Genomic DNA, 22204 nt, shown 5'->3' with positions numbered 1-22204 from the left:
AGAGCCTTAAACAGGCTGACTTCTGCTAAATGGGTCAAACTGGGCAGAAAGTCTACAAACACATAACATCCTTATAGAATATGATGTAACACTATAGATCAACTTACCTCAGAATATATAAAGCATATAAACAATTACAGCAATATGATGCAACAAACACAGCAGTGCTACTGATCCAAAATCCTCAAAGCTTCATAGAACTGAAACAAACATTTATTTTTAGCTCCATTCTGCTGCTGATACAGACTTTAGGTTTCTGAACATTAAACTTGTTGCTGCCTTTCATAGTGTGTAACTTGAAGGTCCTGAGTACTTTCTCCCACACTGGAAACACTGGGATGATCACATTATTTGAACATTACCTAATAAGACTGATTCAGGACAGTTATGTTAAACTTTCCTAGCAGTCCTTCACAAACAGGGAACAGTCTGTCTATTCTCTCCATCTGTCAGCTGCTGCTGGCTCTTCCTCCTCCTCTTCCTCACACACTGATGAGTTTGTCCTGGTGGATCATCAGGGCTGTAAAGCCTCACAGATGATGTGCAGCAGTGGGTCCCTCAGTCTGTCCTCACTCTGGACACTTGCAGTCGTCACACATGGACATCAAATGTGTGATAAGCTGCAGGATTCAAACACAAGTGTAACTTATAAACACATGTTCATACTTTTATTCCACAATCAGAGAGAAAGAAACAGAGAGAGAGTGCAGGACAGACAGACAGGTGACAGTCTCAGGTGTAGACACTGCTACAAACAGGAGGATTTAGTGTTTGTGTTATTACGAGTGCTAAACAAGAAGGGTTCCCAGATGGTACAGTGGACACATGTGTGACTGCTGTGATTAAAGCATCTTTCTTTCAGCTGAACGAGTGAACCGTCAGCTCGTTCAAACACACGTTAAAGTCCGTTTGGCTCGACACCACCGAACAGAGGCAGCAATATAACACAGCTAACATTAACAGTGCAGTGAATCCGGCTTGTGCAGTGATATTCAGGACTGCAAACCGAGCAGCATCACTGACTTTCAGCTTGTTGTGTTTGTGGATGACTGACTTTAATTATCCATAAAATCATCAGATTCTCTGTAAGATTAAGGTCGACTATTGAACGGCGCATATTTTAAAGTAAAGGCTTTAAAACCAAGTTGACACTGAAAGTACAAACATCACTAATGTCACATTACTCTGCCGACTTGTGGCCAACTGTAATGTTTTAATGTTCTTCATTATTAAGTGACATATTCAGTACTTACTTTTAAAAGTTTACTCTTTGGCCGCCCTGCTTCAGCAATCCACCGTTTTTCTCCGGAAAAAAATATCCACACCCACCGCTGCGCTATGAATCCTGGGATATATGGGGCCACAAAGTCTACACCGGACCCAGCCTTCAAATTTGAGTAAATGAAGGTCGCATTTGTTGACCGTATTTGGAGTACACTTCGAATTGGGACAGCCTTCGTCGCGTCGCTGTAACGTAATCAGTCTACAAATGCGCAGTACGATGTGTGCGGCCGCTGGATTGGGATTCAGCTTTTGTTTCTCTAAAAGGACACGCAGCACCGGAGACTGGGGTGTGAAACATGCTTAATCTCTTACATGTGCTCACTGATCACATTTTGTCTATTTCATTCAACAAAACAGGAGTAGGTGAAGCTCACTGAGTAATATTGGGGAAGCTCAAAGCAGCTTGAACCAGCTGAAGTTTTCATTCAGAGTACACTGATGAGATCATTTACTTCCAGACAAGACAAAGCAGCTTTGCTCAGCTTATTAACTGTTCAAACTGTTAACTGTTATTAACATCAAAATAAAATAATTTTATTATTAATAAAATAATAATAAGATGAACATGAAGGAAGAAAGAAAGATGGGTTCCCACATAACTGTATTCACCAAAAACAAACAACCTCACAAAGTGCTTTCAGTTTGTTATAACTTCATGTACACGTTGGAGTATACATCCGATTACATTAATTCTATAACATTTTAGCAAAAAATAAATATTTTTCATAAGCAGTGCAGTGTTGTTTGTGTGTTTATCAAATCAAATAAACATAACATTAACAATATCTGATGGTTTGATGGATTTTCATTGCTAGACAGAAGCAACATTCCTGGATTAAGTGACAACTTAAACCATATGTATGCGGTATATTTTTGTACAGATGCTGATAAACTGAGTTGTAAAAATCTGCAAATTTCACCACAAACAGAGAACTTCAATTTCAGCAGCGGGAGCAAAAATGACTAAAGTGAAAGTTTCATGTTATTAAGTAACTACATGTGAAAATATTCAACAATTTTTTTAAACCCTTTTTTATTACTAACCTTTAATTTTATTTAATAATTTACATATTTTAAAAAACCTTTAAAAATGTAGTAAAAATTTGCACAAAGAGCTGACATAAAAATTGCGGTATAAACACCAACAAATACTTTCTAAATGCTTCAGTGGAACAGGTTTTTGTGTTTGTCAGACTACCATTTTTTTCAGAAATGGTACACTTCATTAAATGGTCAAGATCAGATCTTCATGCTGATGAAGACGTGAGCCCCGGATCGTCGTTTGACTGGTCTCTATCACAATGCTTGTGTTTTCTGAGCAGATTGTCACCTCGTCTAACTAAAATGAGAAGATAAAGAGTGACTTACATCATTGATCTCATTTGTCTCGAGCTTGCTATGTGACAAAAAAAAACTAAAACTGCAGACACATTTAGCAGCTGAATTAAAAGAAAAAACAGCAACAGTATGTAAGAAAGAGTACCTGCTCTGACATTTCTTTTTAAGCCAGACAGCGATGAGTGCAGTAACACAGGCCAACAACAATGCAAAGGATATAATGACTAAAATCCTTCCTTTGAGAAAAACAGAGAAAAAAAGGGGCATAAACATTGAAATATCTACTAAATAACAATAGACTAAACAGAAAAAGTGGGTGTAAAAAATTGACATGTTAACATACCAAAATTTCTGTGATTAGATCCAAATTTCTCAATCAGACCTGATAAAAGGAACCTCAACATTAAAATTGTGAAACAATCACCAATTTATAAATCAATGACATTGAAGAAGTTTCTAACCATCATCATGATAATCATCATAATCATAATGATCATCATCATCATACTCCTCCTGGACCACATGAATCGTCTCCATCACCTCTCTGTGAGGAGCAGAGAGCACTCGTGCTGCACATCCCACCTGTGTGCTGTGTTTACGTGAACCTGAGAGCACAGCTGTAGTGGTGACAGTGAATGTAGCGTTGGTGTTGGACACACTGACAGTGTTGTGCTGTGAGAAGCTGAGGTCTTGTTGTGAGACACTGAGTGTTACAGTGGGAGCAGGTCGACCAGTGGCTGAACAGGAAACAACCCACTCTTCAGTAGAGTTTGACTCTCTGACATCAACAGCAGGTTCATGCAGCTCTGTGAAGGATCAGGAGATATCATCAACATGTTCTTACAAACACACCAGCTGCTCACACATTTATGTCCACTGTTTGAAGAACTTGTTATTGGTTAAAGAAGGTAAAAGTTCTTACCATAGACTTGGAGGCAGGGTCTACCTGTGAAGGAGCCTTCAGGATAAGTGTTAAACAGACAGTGATAGCAGCCTTCATCTTGCTGCATCACATTCCTGATGACTATGGAGCAGTTCTGTAGTTCAGTATTTTTAAACCTAAATTTATCTTTAAAGCCATCATTCACTCTCTGACCATAGTACTTGCTGTAGGTGGCAACATTTGTCTCCACATTATTTGAAATTTTCTGCCATGTGACCTGAAGGACGTCTTTAGTCTCCAAGAGCTGACAGCTGAATTCAGCATCTTCTCCCACTGCTGCCAGCACAGTCTGCTGTGTTTGGATCACTGCTGTTAGAGCTGCATGGACATATAGATCAAGGTGTGAGCAATACTGAGTATCCTGTTTGAGTTCAACTTACTGCCAAAGAAAGTCCAGTGTCGCCAGCTCTCACCATCATTCTCCCATTGTGTCAAGGTCCCTGGTCATTTGGCCCAGCATTTTGAGTTTCTTTTTCTTTGTCCTCAGTTAAGAATTTACTTATATAGTATATAGTATATATACTTATACTATATATTTGTGAATAAAAACGTTTCTATACACAAATACGCCAGCTGTAATTCATAACAGATGTGAGCCATCGAAATTTATATCATTTATAATCGTGTAGTTATGTTTTTTGGATTATATGTTTGAGCTTTTACTTTCTTAGGAGGCTATAATTATTTCCTTGAATTTTCAGTTTATCCTGCCCCACCTGTTTCCCGTATCTTGTTACATCACACAGTCTCCGTCTGTTAGACGTGTTCTCATGTTTTAGTAATTTCCTTTTTATTTCTTTTTACCGGTCACTTTTCTCTGTACATATATATACAATCAATACTAGCATTATGAGCACTGACAGATGAGGTGAATAACAATAAATATCCATTAATCATGTGCATCAGTAGCTGCTCTTGTAACAACTACTCTATTCTGCATTTGACACAAGTCAGGATTAAATGTGTGGTGCATAACTCTGTCTGCTTAAACAGACTCAGATTACAAACGTTCACACAATTTTATCAGGAACCCTTGGGAAACCATAGGTTTGTGCACATTTCAGCTCAGTCACCACTTAAATCACCCTGCCTAATCTTTAACATGTTCTGTATAATAACATGACTGATTATAACTTTAAGAAAACCATTAAGAGTTAGCGTTTGTGTATCAAACAATAACAACATTAAATGTAAAACAGTCAACAAAACAAAAACATCACAAATTTATAATTACATACCTTCAAAACATAACATTGAATCTGTTGCTGATATTGAGTGTGAAGCCATTGACAATTTTGTTCCAGTCAAAAGCTCTTATTCTGTTGGCTACAGAGCCTAAAAATGTTAATAATGTATGGATTACTTATTTAATGATATTATAATTATAGTATTTCAATATTAAAAATGTAATAATTAACCACACAAAATTATTAGGGGGTACTGAGGTGATGCTATTTTTCTTCCACAAACCGCTACAGCACCCATAAGATCCTTTCTGGCACAGCCATGTGTGAGAATATGAATGTCTTGTCTCCAAAGCCAGAGAGCAAATGTACTTATCCACACGGGACAACAACCATGATTTGTTTTCGATGGTTTGCATTCTGGCAGTTGGAAAACCGGGTGTAGTAGTCACTCCTGTCCGACTTGAATTGTGTCAGATGAGAAAAACGCACAGTTAAAGACAGACTCACACACTCACTGTCTGATGACAAAAGAAATCATTCTGACACTTTTATTAAAGTCAAAAAATATTTTTTTTCTGCTTATACTCCAAGTATTTGCAATAGTGATTATTACCTCAGTACTGTGTGCGGATGTTTTACCTTACTATGGTGTGAGAATTAGACCTTCTTTAAAGGTTCAATGATCTTTATTTTTATCAAAGGCTAAGTGAGATGATAAGCTTGGTATGTATCAATAGAGAGACTGAGATATGTTAATAGGACTGGAGTATATTAATTATTCCCAGTATATCTTGAGTGTGTATTTGCTTTAATTTGCAATTTAAATAAAACTACAATACAGTTAAATTATGTAGTGAGCTGCTGAGCTGGATAGTTTACCATCACACAATAGTATAATTTTGAGTCTTCAGGAAATCAGGAATAAACTAATCAAATAATTTTGTGATCTAGACAGAAAGCCTATTTTGACTGATAATCTCAGAGTTTAATACATTATACTCCATACTTCCACCACTAAAGTATTCAAAAATAGTTCATCTTAATGATCCATCCCACCACCACAACTGAAAGGAGTTATGAAAGGCTACTTAACTAAAAATGTAAAGAAATTATCTTTCACTGTATTTTAAGGCCTAGCTCATACACTGTTATTAATATCCAGTTTCCTCTCACCTTTGTCAAAGAGCCCAAAAATAAAAACAGCAGCAACATAATGTAAAACTCCACCGTTTGCCATTTCATTTGAATGAAATGATCTGAAAGGTTGGCCAGGAAAACCATGTGTGACTCGTTTTCCTTCCTTCTATTACAATGGTCCATTTAGGATGAAACTGAGATTTCAAGTGTAACCAGTTTTATCTTTAATCTCATCTCACAGCCTAACTCAAATGGCAGAGACATTAAACGTAAAATTTCAAATGTTTACAGATTATTTTAAAAAGTATTGTATCTCTGTGTTCATTTGTTATATTTTTATGTATTTGCAACTACAATGCATGTTGATGACGTGGATCCTAACCAAGTGTTTAAACTATGATGTTGAACTAAGCAAACTTCATCCCATAGTGTAAAACTACAGTGTCTTAGCAACTTAACTGAAACTACTTTATTAAAGAAAAAAAAAACCTCAAATCGTAATGTCAGAATGTGAAATGACAACACTACACACAAGTGAAATCAAAAACACCATTTAACATGTTTATCTGGTTTAAAGAAAGTAATTATATGGAGCATTGGAAAATAAATAGTTAATGATACATAATCAAGAACATTGTCTCATTAAAAAACGTCATCTACACCTTCATTTTAGGTAATGGAAGGCCAGGAATATGTTTTAACTTCTGTCTAATAAATTCCATTCACAACTTTGTACAGAATGAAGAAACTAAACCAAAATTTGTGTTACAAAGGATGAATCATTTGAAAGCAACCATTGTTTTCTTAAAAAGACACCACCATTTATGTCTAGTATGTTTGTTTGATGCATTATGGTTCTGTCAGGGCGTCTTAGGGACAAGTAAGTATATTTAAACTTCTTAAACTATCTAAATATTGGTAAATAAATAATGAAATTGCACAAAGTACTGATGTAAAAATTGCATTGTAGATTGTAACATTTCTTCTTTTTTTCTTTAGTACACTTTAGTACAACAGTTGCTTATCCAGCTTTAGCACCATTTTGTTTAGGGACTGTTTAGACACTTCTGTAAAAAACAAAAAACAAAACAATGAATATTCATCAAAGCTCAGTTTCATTGCTGGTGAAGGTGACGGTCATTTAGCTGGTGTTTCTCAGGAGCAGCTTGCTTTTTGAGCTGATTGTCATTCTAATACAAAATACTAGCATTAGCATTAGCCTGTTAGTATTAGAAAATTATAGTCATCTTAACAGAGTAACAGCTTAGGAGAGAGATATAAAAAAAAAAAAAAAGATTCCCCACTCGCCCCTGCGGGCTGTCTATCCTTCAAGCTCGGGTCCTCTACCAGCGGCCTGGGAGCTTGAGGGTCCTGCAGTATCTTTGCTGTTCCCAGGACTGTGCTGTTCTGGACAGAGATGTCCGATGTTGTTCCTGGGATCTGCGGGAGCCACTCACCTAGCTTGGGAGTCGCTGCACCTAGCGCTACAATTACCACTGGGACCACTGTTACCTTCAGCTTGGCTTTGACAATTACATCAATAAAGTTACTAGAACTGCCTTCTATCACCCAAAAATATGTATATCTAAGGTTAGAAAATTCCAATCTCAAACTGGCTCTGAGAATTGGTTTACTCCTTCATATTAAGTAGGTTAGACGATTGCAACACTCTATTTACAAGACAAATCTTCAGTAAGCTGTCATCAACTGGCCCAAAATGCAGCAGCCAGAATTAGAACAAGTACATGGAAATTTGACTGCATTATCTCAGTATTAAATCCCAGTACAATATAGAATTATCTTTATAATTCTTCTATTAGTTCACAAAGCTTGCAGCAGTTTGCCCCCCCCTGCCCCCCCAGTATATCTAACTTACTTTTTACAACCCAATCAGATCTCTCAGCTCTATTAGGTTCAGATCTTTTAACTATTCCCAGAATGTGATCTAAGTGCGCTGAAGGTGGTTTCATTTATTCTTGTCTACATGTTTGTGTACATGCAAAAACGATTTTCAAACGAAAATGCATTACTGTGGACGTAACCTTTGATCAAGGAGTGAAGCTAGACAAATATTCTGTTAAATTCAACACTTACTGAAACAAAAAGTTCAGTGTTACTCTCACAGGTCTGACGTGACACACATTTTCACCTTTGCCTCAATTATTCTCCCACCATGTAAAGTCCTTGAGCCTGAGCTTGTACCTCTCGAAAAACGAAAAAAGGAGTCTTTACTGTTTAAAAAGTCCTAAATCATACAACATACAGTTTTATCTCACCTTTGTCAAAAATCCCAATAATAAAAATTGCAGCAACATAATGAAAAACTTCAACTGCTGCCATTTGATTCAGTGTTAGGTGAACTGGATGCAGAGGAATCGCATGTGTGACTTGTTTGGCCATTATACCATATACTGAATGAACCAACCAATCAAAATTTGTGTTACTCCTGTCAGAGCTAAGAAAATGGGTTCTTTGTTTGTTTTCTGGTTTAACCAGTTGTTTGACAAGTGGAACCTGTAGAGACTTAGTGGCTCTTAGAAAGAGTTAGAGAACCTTAAGTGTTAAACAAACAGTGATAGAAGGCCTCATCCTGCTCCATCACATTCCTGATTATTATGGAGCAGTTCTGTAGTGCAGCATATTTAAACTCAACTTCATGAGTAAGGTCATTGCTCTTAGAGGTGCATGAGCTATAGTTCAAAGTGTGAGGGGGGTTTAAATACTTTGTTCAAGTTCAAGTCCAACAGAGAGGAAAGACTTGCTAAAATCTGTTCTTAGGGAAAACAGCCTGCTCAGACCCCTGCTCAGATCTGTGTCTGTATGTCCCCCCCCAAGTGTCGAGAACGTACAGACACAGATCTGATGAAACCATGAAGGTGTGAGGGCCGAGAGTGTTCTGGGGCCACACGCACTTAAGAATATTAAGGACATTATGTTTGAACATAATGTCCTTAATATCAGACAATTTATGGGAAAATTGTCGTTTGAATTAGATCAGATCAGGCATGTTGTTCCTCGCAATCACACCCCTCCAGGTCTCACTGTCATTGCACACATGAATGTTGAAGTGTTCCAGTAGAAGGACAAAGTCTACGGCTGGAGCACTCTTGAACATCCCACCCAAGGACTCCAAGAAGGTCAGCTAGTCTGAACTGTTGTTTGAATGGTAAGCTAGACAATAATCAGGACCCGTTCCCCGACCTGAAGGTGCAGGGAACAAACCCTCTTGTCTAACGGGAAAAACTCTAACTTACAGGCAGCACGCCAATGGGTACCAAGATACCTGGGGCCCACCACCTCTCACCAACAGCAGCAACTCCAGACTGGGACATAGTCCAGTCTTACTCCAGGGGACTGCTTCCAGAACTTAAGCCATGCATTAAGGTGAGCCTGGCTATATCTAGACAGAAGCTCTCAACCTCATGTACTAGTTCAGGCACCTTCCCCACAAGTGAGGTGACGTTCCATGTCCCAGTCATTTGTCCCAGTAGCCAGAGATCGGTTTGCCAGGGTCTCTGCCCTTTGCCACCACGTGGCACACGCTGCACCTGACCATTACAGCGCTCCTTGTGGGTGGTGGGTCTACAGGAGGTCAAGCCAATGTCTTCTCTTCATGCTCTGCCTGGCCAGGCCCCATGGCCTAAGGCCAGGTCAACAGGTGTTCTCCCTCAAGCACCCTCCCTGCTACAGGTCCCTGGTAATCCTGTTCCAGGCAAGGTTGTAGAGAACACAGTTTTACAACAGTTTTAACTGTTGTAATTATATATGTCAATGTCTGTGTAGGTTCTCAGTCATCAAGGTCATGATGTCATGGTAGCAACTGGGCTTCTTTAAGTTTCGTAAAGCGGTTTCACCTCTCATCCAGTGAAGTAAAGAAGCCTCTAAGATGAGAGGTGAAACATCTTCAAGAAACTTAAAGAAGCCCAGACACTTTCTTTCCAAGTTCCTTGGAGTATATAGAGCATTAAATTCTATATGCATATTAGCATTGTACGCTGGGTGTTGCCCTACAGCAGGTGGGCAATTCCAGGCCTCGAGGGCCGGTGTCCTGCAGGTTTTAGATGTCACCCTGGGTCAACACACCTGAATCACATGATTAGTTCATTACCAGCCCTCTGGAGAACTTCAGGACATGTTGAGGAGCTAATTTAGCCATTTAAATCAGCTGTGTTGGTTCAAGGACACATCTAAAACCTGCAGGGACACCGGCCCTCGGGGCCTGGAATTGCCCACCCCTGCCCTACAGTCTACTTAAAACACATTTGGATTCTTATGTCTTTTATTCAAACAAAAGAAATTCAAAAGTTTTACACTGACTTAACAAATGCTTAGTCCTTTTAATAATAAACTTCAAATCTGTTCTCCTCAACACCTCAGCATTTTTATCATGAATAATAAGGCACCCTCAGAGGCCATGTTATTCAATTTTAGCTGAAAATCTGTTAGGAATTATTTAAATTTGGTTGTTGGTATTAATCATATCAATTCCAGCAACAAAAGAAATTATATCAATCAGCCAAAGGTACTGAGAAATGCTTCATGTTAGTCACTCACTCCTGCTGACTTTCATTTAAAGTCATTTAAAGTAAGTCAAATTGAAAATATAAATATCCGTAAAATGACAAAAAAACATTACTTTTTACAGTACATTTTTATTTTCTTGCATTTTCAATTTTTCTTTCAAATATTTAAAAAAAACAGTGGAAAAAATAAACAGCAGAAAATTGAAATGTACAGGATAATAATATTATTTAACGGTTTGCAAATGTTTCAGTGCAACACATTTTAGTACTTTGTAAACAGAACTTCAGTGCTGTTTTGTTAAGGGACAACATGGTCTCGTGTTTCCAAATATAAAAAGGTATAACAACATTAAAAACTGGTGAAAAAATAAATAAAATAAATATGCTATAAATATATAGCACAAAGTGATGATATAAAAACTGCAATTTCCCTGTAACAATTACCATTTTCTTTAGTCCAACGTTAGTGCAGTTATTTGTCAAATCAGCACCATTGTTTTAGAAAATACACTCTTCTTGATAAAAAAGCAAAATGTAAACAAAAAAAGCAAAAATTCGTCAAACTGCAGTTTTGATGCAAATGAATCTCCAAAAGTTGATTCTGTTCATCTGGACGTAGCGTTTTGTGGGAGAAACGTTTCATCACTCAAAGGCCCCAATATCATGATGTGGTGTCAGCAGGCATTCGCTTTTTGCGCTGACTGTCACGTTGTTTACCTGAAGATGTTTTAGTCCTTTAAAATAAAATAAAAACAACATTATATCATTGCTCTGTCAATATTACAGAATCTAAGTATTCTAAATAAAGCAATAGCTTAGTGGAAAGATATATGCATCAGTTTGGTTGGCATGCAGTTTACATTAGTTTACAAAGGAAGTAAAAGAATAAAAAGGAGCTCTGGAGGTAAGTCAGAAAATTCCAAATGTCAAAACATATTTTTAATTTTAACTTTCCATTGCATGTTTTATTACATTATTTTCCAAGTTCACAATCTTAAAAGTCAACCTCTGGCCATTTTCTGACAAACCCTGTCTCTTTAAAATCCTCATTTTATACTACTAGCATTTTAACAGTTAATCTAGTTAGTTGTAAAATGTTCTTCCAGTTGTTTCTTTCATTTTGAACTTTGGTCTCCTGTGGCAACATTTTTGAGATGCATTTAGAGACACCAAATCCAAAATAAGCTAAAAATTTCATTATTTCATTAGATTTACATTTCATCAATTTGATATACTTTCAACATTATATTGTGATAGGTTTATAAAATGTTCTAATTACTGCATTATACTTTTATTCGTATTTAACAGCATTCCAAATTTTTCATAGCTGGGTTTATAACTTTGTAGATGCAGAATGATGCATCAAGCCTGACTTACTCCTCAGTATCTCTCATTGTAGCTTCAGGTAGCCATGTCATTCATCTCAACCGGCCGATGTGACTGACTGTAAGATTCAAGAACAGTTACATCTGCACAAATATTTATCAGCTGAACAAAAAGACAAAAAGCAACGCTGTTAAGAGGATACCTGCTCTGAGATTTCTTTCTAAGCCAGACAGAGATGAGTGCAGAAACACAGGCAAACAACAACGCAGCAGAGGATAGAATGACTAATGTCCTGGATCCTATGGACAAAGAGGGGGTATTACGTTTTAAATATCAACAGATGGAAAAGAAAAACTGGCTTTAAAAAGTGTACATTTTGACATACCGAAATTTATGTGATTAGATTTTTCATCCAAACCTGGAAGAAGGAACCCAAACATTTGAATAACAGGGTAATCATTAATTTATAAATTGATGACTTTGAAAGAGTTTCTCACCATCATCATCTGGAGTTGTCACCATCACTTCTCTGTGAGGAGCAGAGAGCACTCGTGCTGCACATCCCACCTGTGTGCTGTGTTTACATGAACCTGAGAGCACAGCTGTAGTGGTGACAGTGAATGTAGCGTTGGTGTTGGACACACTGACAGTGTTGTACTGTGAGAAGCTGAGGTCTTGTTGTGAGACACTGAGTGTTACAGTGGGAGCAGGTCGACCAGTGGCTGAACAGGAAACAACCCACTCTTCAGTAGAGTTTGACTCTCTGACATCAACAACAGGTTCATGCAGCTCTGTGAAGGATCAGGAAATATCATCAACATGTTCTTACAAACACACCAGCTGCTAACACATTTATTTCCAGTATGTTTGTTTGAGGTAAAGGTTCTTACCATAAACTCGGAGGCAGGGTTTCCCTGTCAGAGAGCCTTCAGGATAAGTGTTAAACAGACAGTGATAGCAGCCTTCATCCTGCTCCGTCACATTCCTGATGACTATGGAGCAGTTCTGTAGTCCAGTGTATTTAAACTCAACTTTATTTGTAAAGCCATCATTCACTCTCTGACCATAGTACTTGCTGTAGGTGGCAACATTTGTCTCCACATCATGTGAGATTTTCTGCCATGTGACCTGAACAACGTCTTTAGTCTCCAAGAGCTGACAGCTGAATTCAGCATCTTCTCCCACTGCTGCCAGCACAGTCTGCTGTGTTTGGATCACTGCTGTTAGAGCTGTAGGAGATAGATCAAGCTGTGAGGCACTTTAAATATTCTATTCAAGTTCAAGTGCAATCCTTACTGACACAAGTCTAGTACCGTTAGCTATCATTATTCCTGCAATTAACAACCTTTTTTTTTTGCCTCCACACTCACATTTACATTCTGCTCAAACAAATACAATATCAAATTAAAGAAAGGATCAAAGCCAACACCTTATGAAAAAGCTGCAATCCGCAATCAGCATTCACATCAGCATTGGTCCATACGCATCAGATAATACACAAAAAAAAAAACCAAAACAGTTTATATGCTTGATTTGCCAAACACACTGACAGGCTGAAAATCATCTGCTATTGGAATGCTACTGCTGCAAGGAAGAGCCAGGATGACAGGTCAGGGAGGAGATATCATCACCCCCACCCGAGATTGGGTACCAAGCCCCAAGTGTGATGTAAGGATCGTTGAGTGTGAGAGGAACTGACCTGAAACATAGGATCATGATGAAACTTGAAACCTGGATCTTCCATAGCCGGTTACCAAGACTACTTGAAGTACCCTATGAGGATCGACTTGATGATGTGAATGCAGTACTATGGAAAATGCCCACTGTGACTATTACCAAAACTAACCAGCTGATCTACACTATAGCAGCAGTGATCAGTGAGATGCTTGGCTACAAGTTGAACAACCACAAGGAGCAGTACCCTCCATGAAGGAAGCTAGAGGCCAAGATCAAGGTAGTACAGAGGGAGGTAAGCCAACTATCAGAGTGTCAGAAAGGTCAAATGAAGAAGGTGCCTAAAAAGTACAGCAAACTGTTGATACCTGAGGCCTTGGAAACTGCCAAGCAAAGAATCACAGCCTTGGCCAGCCGTTTGAAGAAGTATACCCGAGAGATCGAAGGCAGGAGAATAAACCAGCTGTCTCGCCACAGAACCATCCAAGTTGTACTCTCAGTGGTAGGGGGAACAATATGAGAACAGCACCACCAAGGCTTGAGATGGAGCAATACTGGACACCCAGTATGGCTTACTGAAGGCCGGACAGCCCTAATTCCCGAAGACCCCCAGAAGGGACAGTCCCATCTAACTACTGGCCAATAATCTGTACCACACGGAAGCCCCTGTCAGGCATCATAGCAGCTAAGATGAACAGGCACATGGCTCAAAAACTTGAGCGGGGCACAGAAAGGCAGGAATACCAGAGGAGCGACCGACCAGCCTGTGCACTGCCTGGATTGACTACAAGAAAGCCTAAGACTCGATGCCACACACATGGATCCTGGAATGCTTATAATTGCATAAGATCAACAGGATCCTAAGAGCCTTCATTGGGAGCTCACTGGGGATGTGGCGTACAACACTACTTTAAGTCCATAGCACAAGCACAAGTCACAATCAAGTGCAGGATCAAGGAGATGCTGTCCCTGCTGCTGTTCTGCATAGGCCTGAACCCTCTCAATGAGATCATTGACAGGACTTTTTGGTTTAGCACCTGAAGCTCTCAAACTTTTACACAAAATACCCACTTTTATTTCCAATGAATGGGATCTATTCAAAGCCCTGCAAGAAAAGACCTCGTGTGTTAACATTAAATTTGTTACAATGTACCCTAATATCCAGGTGGGTTGTAACAAATGCTGGGAAGAATTGTAACAATTAGACAAAAGAAACAGAAAAACAGAGCCCACACCAGAGGACATGCTTCAAAGAGTGGTTTATTGCACTCATTGGGCCACGTTTGGTACTGGGCCATGAGAGTCGAGGCCCAGGTGTGAAATTTATGGTTTTCAGGGTTTTTATCATTAACTCTATTTCCCTGGGTCTTTTCCTGTGTTGTAGTTGTGTGTCTTATTTTGAAAGAAATACCAGAGACCATTAAAGGACAGAGAGGAGGATGTTGCTCTCAATGTTGTTGGCACATTTCAGGAGGACGCTACTAATAAAGTAATTTAAAAAATACCACAGTTTTAGTGTTGGTCGTATCATTTTATTTTGTTGTATTTATCCGCGACACCTTAAAGGCCGGTCAGTGAAAATATTGTCTGACATTAAACCAGTCCGTGGTGCAAAAAAGGTTGGGGACCGCTGGTCTATTGGAATAAAAGAACTCTCTTTGTGACTAAACATAACTCAAATGCACTCTGCTGTGTGTGGGTGTGTAAATTAGCTTAAGAGAACAAACACAAATACTCAATAAACAGTTCAGTCACAGGTACGAACAGGTACAATGCACCTGTCTGAAAAAGATGTAGGTCTTTCTGGTTGGGTGTGTTCTGTGGCATGGCTGCAGGGGATGAGTGGACCAGCAGGTTCAGGGTGTGGTTTGGTGTGTTGTTAAAGCTCAACACCACACACACACACAATGTTGTTGTATATTATCTGTATCAAAAAAAACCAATGGCAGTGTGCATGTATTAATCAGATTCACAATGTTGACAGATGAATGTTGGTAGCTCTGCAGTGCAGGCTTGGTGGGCCCAAAGACTGCACAGGGTAAATTTTACCCAAACTTTTTTTGCCTTTGAGTTACCAATGCAAAGGTTTTCATCATTCATTGTCTCAGAATCTTCAGCGTTATTTTTCAAATTTTTGGGGGGCAGATTTCACTTTCTTTTTCTTCTGCTTGCATATATTTTTCCTAAGATATTATTTTTCCATTCTTTTTTCTGTTATTCTTCCATAAGCTTTTGCAATGACTTGGAGTATCTGCTCAGTGTTACATGGAAGATCTGACTGACTCACCCTTCGTTGAGACCTCATCAGATGCCTTTTTCTTTTTTTTTTAAATATTAGCAGGCATACCTTGATCAGTTTTTCTTTTCCACTATCTAGACATGCTGTAAAAGTACATGTGTTAGCATATTTAAAATCAATAAGCTATTCATACTTTGGGGAAGGGAATTGTTGTAACACATTGAAAGTATATGTTACAACTCACCCCACCCTTGTCGGTCATTGTTTATCTAACTTTATTAGCATAGCGGCTTAAAATTAGCAGGGGGCAAATGTATTACAGCTTGCCTATTTAATATACTGTTAGTCATATTATTTGGTCTGCAGCTGTTTAACTCCTAACAAAGCTTAGTGCTGGTCAAAAGAAGTAATTTCATAAGTCAAAATCAGTTTTCTACAATCTACATGCAGTTGCTTACAGCCATGATAACCACCATGTGAAATAATAATAATGGATTGCATTTATATAGTGCTTTTCGGGGCCCTCAAAGCACTGTACAATTCCACTATTCATTCACACACTGGTGGAGGCAAGCTACAGTTGTAGCCACAGCTGCCCCACAGCCTGGGGCAGACTGACAGAAGCGAGGCTGCCACATCGCGCCATCGGCCCCTCTGGCCAACACCAGTAGGCGATAGGTGAAGTGTCTTGCCCAAGGACACAACGACCGAGACTGTCCGAGCCGGGGCACGAACCGGCAAACCGGCAACCTTGCGGTTACAAGACAAATTGCCAACGCTTTGAGCACAATTGCCCCATCGCCCCAAATCAGGGATGGAAGTGGCTAAACACTGAAGTGATCATGGGATGAGATAGGAGTCATATGATCAATTCAGTGATCCCAATGTTACAACTATACCAGGTCTCTCCTATGTGGTGCTATGGGGTCACCTGACATTGCAGTAAGGTTATTTTTCTATAAACCCCACAAATACAAGCATAGTAGCACACACTTGTGTACAGATCACTACCCTGTTTGCAACAATTGCCTTTCGGTGTTGGAAAAAAGGCAAGTATTAACTCACAGGGCATATTAGAGTCATAAGATTCAGAACTCTGTCTGTATAAACACGCTTTCACTGAATTATGCCGGAGAATGCAGGAGAAACAAAGACAGGTTTGTGTTGACCCATCACCATCATTTCCATGAACGTTAAGTACGTTGGAAAATGTCAGAGTTTGTAGAATCAAATGTCAGAATGTGTCTTCTTAGTCTGTAATTTGTTCTATAGATGGAAAAAAAAAGACTGATGACTGGGGCGGCTGTTGGGGCTGAGTCTAAAGACTGATGATTTTACTGCAGTCTGTGATTACAGCCACGAATGGAGGGCAGTGGACCAAGCTGTGCACGTCTATAAATCCCTCTTTAAATCATTGCAGGGTGGAGAAATAGGAACTCCTGAGTGATGAGGACTGTTGTTTTGTCCTTAACAGTGAGCCTGGTAGCTTTTTATACTCTTTGAGTTCCCAGCAATTGATGTTTCTTGAGTAAAAAGTGATTACAAAGTAGTTAAAGCCAGAACCCGGGAATCGTAAGTGCAGAGGAAAAAAAACCCCTGAATTTTACTTTTTTTATGTTCATCTAAAATATCTTTTTAATAATGTAGTTATTATATTTTTCAAACTATAAATTATCGTATTTGCTTATTTAAATGAGAATTGATATGAATAATTCACAGAACAATAGCTGAAGTGCCTTTCCTGCACACATCAGGATCATCCACACACCCCTGATGATAGTAATGCCTAAATACTCAGCTACACCCACAGAAAACACTCTTTTATGCTGTCTGTGGTTGTACCTGTATCACAACATTATCAAAATGGTTACTTCACCTTAGCGACCTCTCCCACCACCACAACTGAAACCAGTCATTTTCTCATGAGGGAACAAAATAAATGACCTTTACTGTATAAAAAAGTCAAACTCATATATTATAATAATTAACATGCAGTCTCTTCTCACCCTTTTCAAAGGCTCCAGAAATAAAAACAGCAACAACATAAAGCAAAACTCCGAAAAAGGACATTTCATATAAACTTCATTCATTCAGGCTGACTCTTTGTCTGGCTTTGGGCTCAGCTACTACAGTTACGGGTAAACTTTCAGCTGGTCTGATGCATATAAACGTTTAACAGGTTAGCTAAAAAGAATCATAAGATAATACATGTGTACATGATCATATAGTGAGACAAATAACAAAAAATAATCGAGAATTATCAATTTAAAGTGCGATGTAAAGGCACGTGTCGCCATTTTGCCCCCTTTTATAATGGTACAGTCGATATGTCGCATGCGCTGTAGCCACTCCCCACACAACTAAATCTCCAGTGTTAAATTAACACTAGAGAATGTCTATATGGGTCCACTCCACTGAGTGTTAAATGAACACTTCTGACAGTGTTATATTTTTAAAGGTAACCTAGTCAGTTTTGAAGATTAACAATGACTAACGGTTCTGATTTTCTAACACTGGAAAATAACTCAAAATGTTAGAAATATTCCAGTGTCAGAAAATCAGCACTGCTCAGATTAGTCATTGTTAATCTTCAAAACTGACTAGGTTACCTTTAAAAATATAACACTGTCAGAAGTGTTCATTTAACACTCAGAGGAGTGGGCCCATATAGACACTCTCTAGTGTTAATTTAACGCTGGAGATTTTGCTGTGCATGGATCACCGAACATCTGCAAATTACTTACATGTCGACGACCTAAATCTGATGATTAACTTTTAAGGTTGAATTAAACTGGCTTCATACCGGAGTCCACAGTAAACGCCTTCACTGGACTTTAGTTAGTTTACATCTTCATGTCACAGCACTGTACACAAGTGAAACCCTGCATTATCATCCATCCATCGGCTTCCCATTTCCAGTTCATAGTCGCAGTCGTAACCCAGCTGACATAAAGCGAAAGGCGAAAAACATTCTTTCTCCACTAAATCACAGAGCAGTGTTGCAAGTTTTCCTCAAACACAGCGAGCAAGTTCTGGCGATAAGTGGAAACAAGGAAATGTCCTGTGCACTGACGCTGTAGTGCCATCTAGTGGGCTCACTCGGCAAGAAAGAGACAAATCCACACGAATGCAATGGTTTCAACCTAATATCAAGGCACGGGGTACTTTGGTTAGTCCCCCCTCACTCTCAACACATGATGTTTTTAACGCATCAGCCGCATCAGCTCAGGGACAACACATATTGTGTGCCAATAAACATCATTTTTTCCATCATTTTTTTCACCACAAACATCAATGAAATCTTTAAAAATGGGGGGGGGGGAATTAACTGCACAAAGTACTCACACAAAAACTGCAATGTGCAATTAATATTTTCAGAATGCTTCAGTGCATCAGTTGTTTGTCAAGCTTTAGCACATTTTTTTTTTACATTTTCTTTTGTTTACTTTTTATTTTGTCTGGAAAGGCACACACAAAAAGAGAAAGAAAGAAAAAAATTGTCAAAATTTAGTTGGTGGTGACGGTGATTGTTTAGTTGGTGTCACCATCACCTCTCTCTGAGGAGCAGAGAGCACTCGTGCTGCACATCCCACCTGTGTGCTGTGTTCACGTGAACCTGAGAGCACAGCTGTAGTGGTGACAGTGTATCTACTCTATGCATATGTACATGTGTGAACTGTTTAAATGACTTTCATTCTTGTGTTCCAATTCTTTACAATCAGATAATCAAAAGCTTCCATCCGATCACGTTTTCTAAAAGATTTGTGGTGGAAATCTGATATAAACCATGCAAGACACATTTTGTGAAATTTATTTAACTTTCAAAATGTGTTTATCAGCAGTACAGTGAGAATGTCAACAGTCTGCATGTTTTAAGACGAACACACTGTAAGCCTGCAATATTGAACTAAAATAACCTGCCATGCTCACAGAATACAGTCTGTTATCTTAATGTGTGCAAAGGAACTCATCTACATGTAGTAAATCTTCAGGACTACATGGAAACTTTCTTTCAGGAGGTTCAGTATGACACAGAGAACTTACAAAATCTTAAAAGTTTTATAGAGTTTCAGGTGAAAAGCTGCTGACATTTACTACACACATCTTCGATAAAGAGCACAGTGTTGATTGCACATTTACCATGAGAATAAACCGTTATACCCACAAAACCTGACAAAAATCGTCGTCGTTTTATTAGGTTGACAAATATCTCAACACTGAGTAATTGTAATATGACAGGCAAACGATTTAAGAACAGTTAAATCTACACGAACATTTATCTTCTGAAACAAAAAAGCAATCAACAACAGTGTTTAATACGAGTACCTGCTCTGAGATTTCTTCTTATACCCGACAAAGATACTGCACAACAACACCACAGACGACAGAATGACTGAAATCCTGATACCTTTTAGAAAAAAATGAGAAAGAAGAGTATAATAATTTGAACAACTATAAAAAAAAAATAAAAGACTCAATGAGAAAACTGACTTTAAAACACTCCTAAATTCCTGGGATTAGATCCTGATTTCTCATTTAGCTCTGTTAGAATAAACATAAGCATTACAATCACAAAGTAGTCATCATTTTATAAATCAGTGACTTCAAAAGAGTTTCATCATCATCATGAATCTTCACAGTCACCTCTCTGTGAGGAGCAGAGAGCACTCGTGCTGCACATCCCCCCTGTGTGCTGTTGTTACGTGAACCTGAGAGCACCGCTGTAGTTTATTTACACCTATTTACATCTTAATGTCATAACTGGAAACAAAAACACTGTACACAAGTGAAATTACAAACACCATTTACCATAATTAATTAGCAGGACAAAAGTAAATATGTGGAACATGAGACAAAACATTATTACATATACTGCACATGTATACAATGTATATACAGTGTATAAAACACAGAGTACTGAATGAAAAAAACAATCAGCATTTGTGTTACACGTTCATCCGGCTGGTAACACCTTGTTATCCAGCATATTTGTTTCTGGCACTTAGCTGGTTCCACTTGTTTGAGAACCTTAAGGGTTAAACAAACAGTGATAGAAGACCTCATCCTGCTCCGTCGCGTTCCTGATTATTATGGAGCAGTTCTGTACAGTATGTTTAAACTTGAGCAAAGCCATGATTCACTCTCTGACCAACAGTAGCGGTTTTTGATACGGGCGACACGGGCGGTTGCCCGGGGCGGCTTCGTGGTGGGGGGGCGGCATCACGGGCATCGGCAAAAAAATAAATAAAAAATACATTGCTCGTACTCATGCTGCCCCGACGTCAGCCAGCGCATATTGGGAATGGTACAGGCACCGATCGGTTTTCTCTCACCCATTTGCTGGGAGTAAGGGCGCCCTCCGTTTGCGAGGTGCGCCTGCTGCTTGCGGCACAGGGAGGAGAGGGCGGGGCGGCGGATGATTCACTGACCGGCTGGAGCAGCATCTAATAACCAGCTCGCAAAATAAAAAAAAATGAAAACAAACCAACAAACACGAAAACACCAGACATTATGATACAGACTTATAATTTGCACCGATGTTTTTTCGAAATTCTATACGCAAAAAGTGAGCGCGAGAGCCCTCGGTGCGCCTGCTCGCTGCTGAAGTCAAAGTAAACTTTATTGTCATCTCCGCTACATACAGTCCAGTATATAGAGACGAGACGACGAGGCTCCAGTTACAGCAGTGCAAGTAAACGAACAGTAAATATAAGAAGAGTAAGAAAATAAATATACACGTTAGGACTCGGGGTAAAGGGATCAATAACAATTTAAAATGTATAATTTACAGTTTGCTGATTTAAAGTCTCACACACAACATGTCAAAAGGGGAGGGGGGGCGGCTGCTTCCACATAGAGCACATTTCATTCATAATGTAAATCAGAGCCCATTATGTATTCATGATTTGAATCCTGGGTTGTGTGAAATCCCAGAAATAAACTAAAGTGAATCTGTGAACTAAGGTGTAGGTCTGTTAGGTTATGTTGTGGTGACCTTCGAGTTGGGGGATTTGTGTTCATACTGGAGTGCAAAATGAAAACCAATGGAAGATGGACAAGAAAAGGCCAAAGCCATCAGGTGCTCAGTTTAGAAAAAAGAGAAAAGGAGGAGAAACGAGCAAAAGATGCAGGTAAGCAGATGTGTCATTGGATAATGGCAGGTCATCCTGAAACAATCAGAATCAGAATACTTTATTAATCCTTAAGGAAATTATGTGCGTTACAGTTGCTCCAAGAAGAAATGGTAAAAATAGCAACAGTAACAGACTAAACTCCAAACAATACACTATGTTACAGATTTTAATATTAATTAGTCATTGTCAATTGTTGATTTGCCCTGTTCTCATTGTATGACAAATTATGATGGCTGTTTGGTATCCGTTTGCATACTATCCATACTCTCTCTCTCTTCATATGTGTGTGTGTGTGTGTTTCTCTGGTGAAATTCAGTATGGTTCCTACAACAGTTTTATCCTTAATATGTTTTATGTGTGTGTGGCAGCGGGGGGGGGGGGGGGGGGGGGGGCAGGCTAGGACCGCCACTGCTGACCAA

At 39.0% G+C, this 22204-nt stretch overlaps 2 protein-coding genes across 4 annotated transcripts in view; both read right to left on the bottom strand.

Annotated features, from left to right (window-relative positions):
* The window catches only part of LOC146640816 (OX-2 membrane glycoprotein-like), a 34427-nt gene extending 16500 nt beyond the window's left edge, over positions 1-17927 (bottom strand). Inside the window, exons 1-7 of one of the 3 annotated variants that reach the window (XM_085399870.1) lie at positions 17658-17863; positions 12629-12967; positions 12236-12529; positions 12124-12156; positions 11941-12037; positions 11790-11856; positions 10522-11146 (exon numbers count right to left, since the gene is read on the bottom strand). In XM_085399870.1, coding sequence (XP_085255996.1) covers positions 11814-11856; positions 11941-12037; positions 12124-12156; positions 12236-12529; positions 12629-12967; positions 17658-17721 — 870 coding nt within the window. In that variant the 5' untranslated portion in view covers positions 17722-17863 and the 3' untranslated portion in view covers positions 10522-11146; positions 11790-11813. Of the gene's footprint in view, positions 1-10521; positions 11147-11789; positions 11857-11940; positions 12038-12123; positions 12157-12235; positions 12530-12628; positions 12968-17657 lie in introns of those variants that run through there. The other 2 variants (XM_085399865.1, XM_085399866.1) reach the window with 2 other exon arrangements.
* LOC146640817 (OX-2 membrane glycoprotein-like) lies at positions 2238-5999 on the bottom strand. The gene is made up of 6 exons (XM_085399862.1): positions 5926-5999; positions 3545-3883; positions 3084-3428; positions 2966-3004; positions 2768-2858; positions 2238-2623 (listed from the first exon to the last, which is right to left on the bottom strand). Exons 1-6 carry the CDS (start codon positions 5987-5989, stop codon positions 2620-2622), a joined length of 882 nt encoding a protein of 293 aa, XP_085255988.1. The 5' UTR covers positions 5990-5999; the 3' UTR covers positions 2238-2619.
* Positions 17928-22204: the final 4277 nt, after the last annotated feature.

The sequence above is a fragment of the Rhamphochromis longiceps genome, unplaced genomic scaffold, assembly GCF_057381845.1.
Source record: "Rhamphochromis longiceps isolate RC_006_pf unplaced genomic scaffold, R_longiceps_female_GT1.1 unmapped_scaffold_1, whole genome shotgun sequence".
NCBI lineage: Eukaryota > Metazoa > Chordata > Actinopteri > Cichliformes > Cichlidae > Rhamphochromis > Rhamphochromis longiceps.
This window is presented reverse-complemented; position numbering and strand designations above follow the sequence as displayed.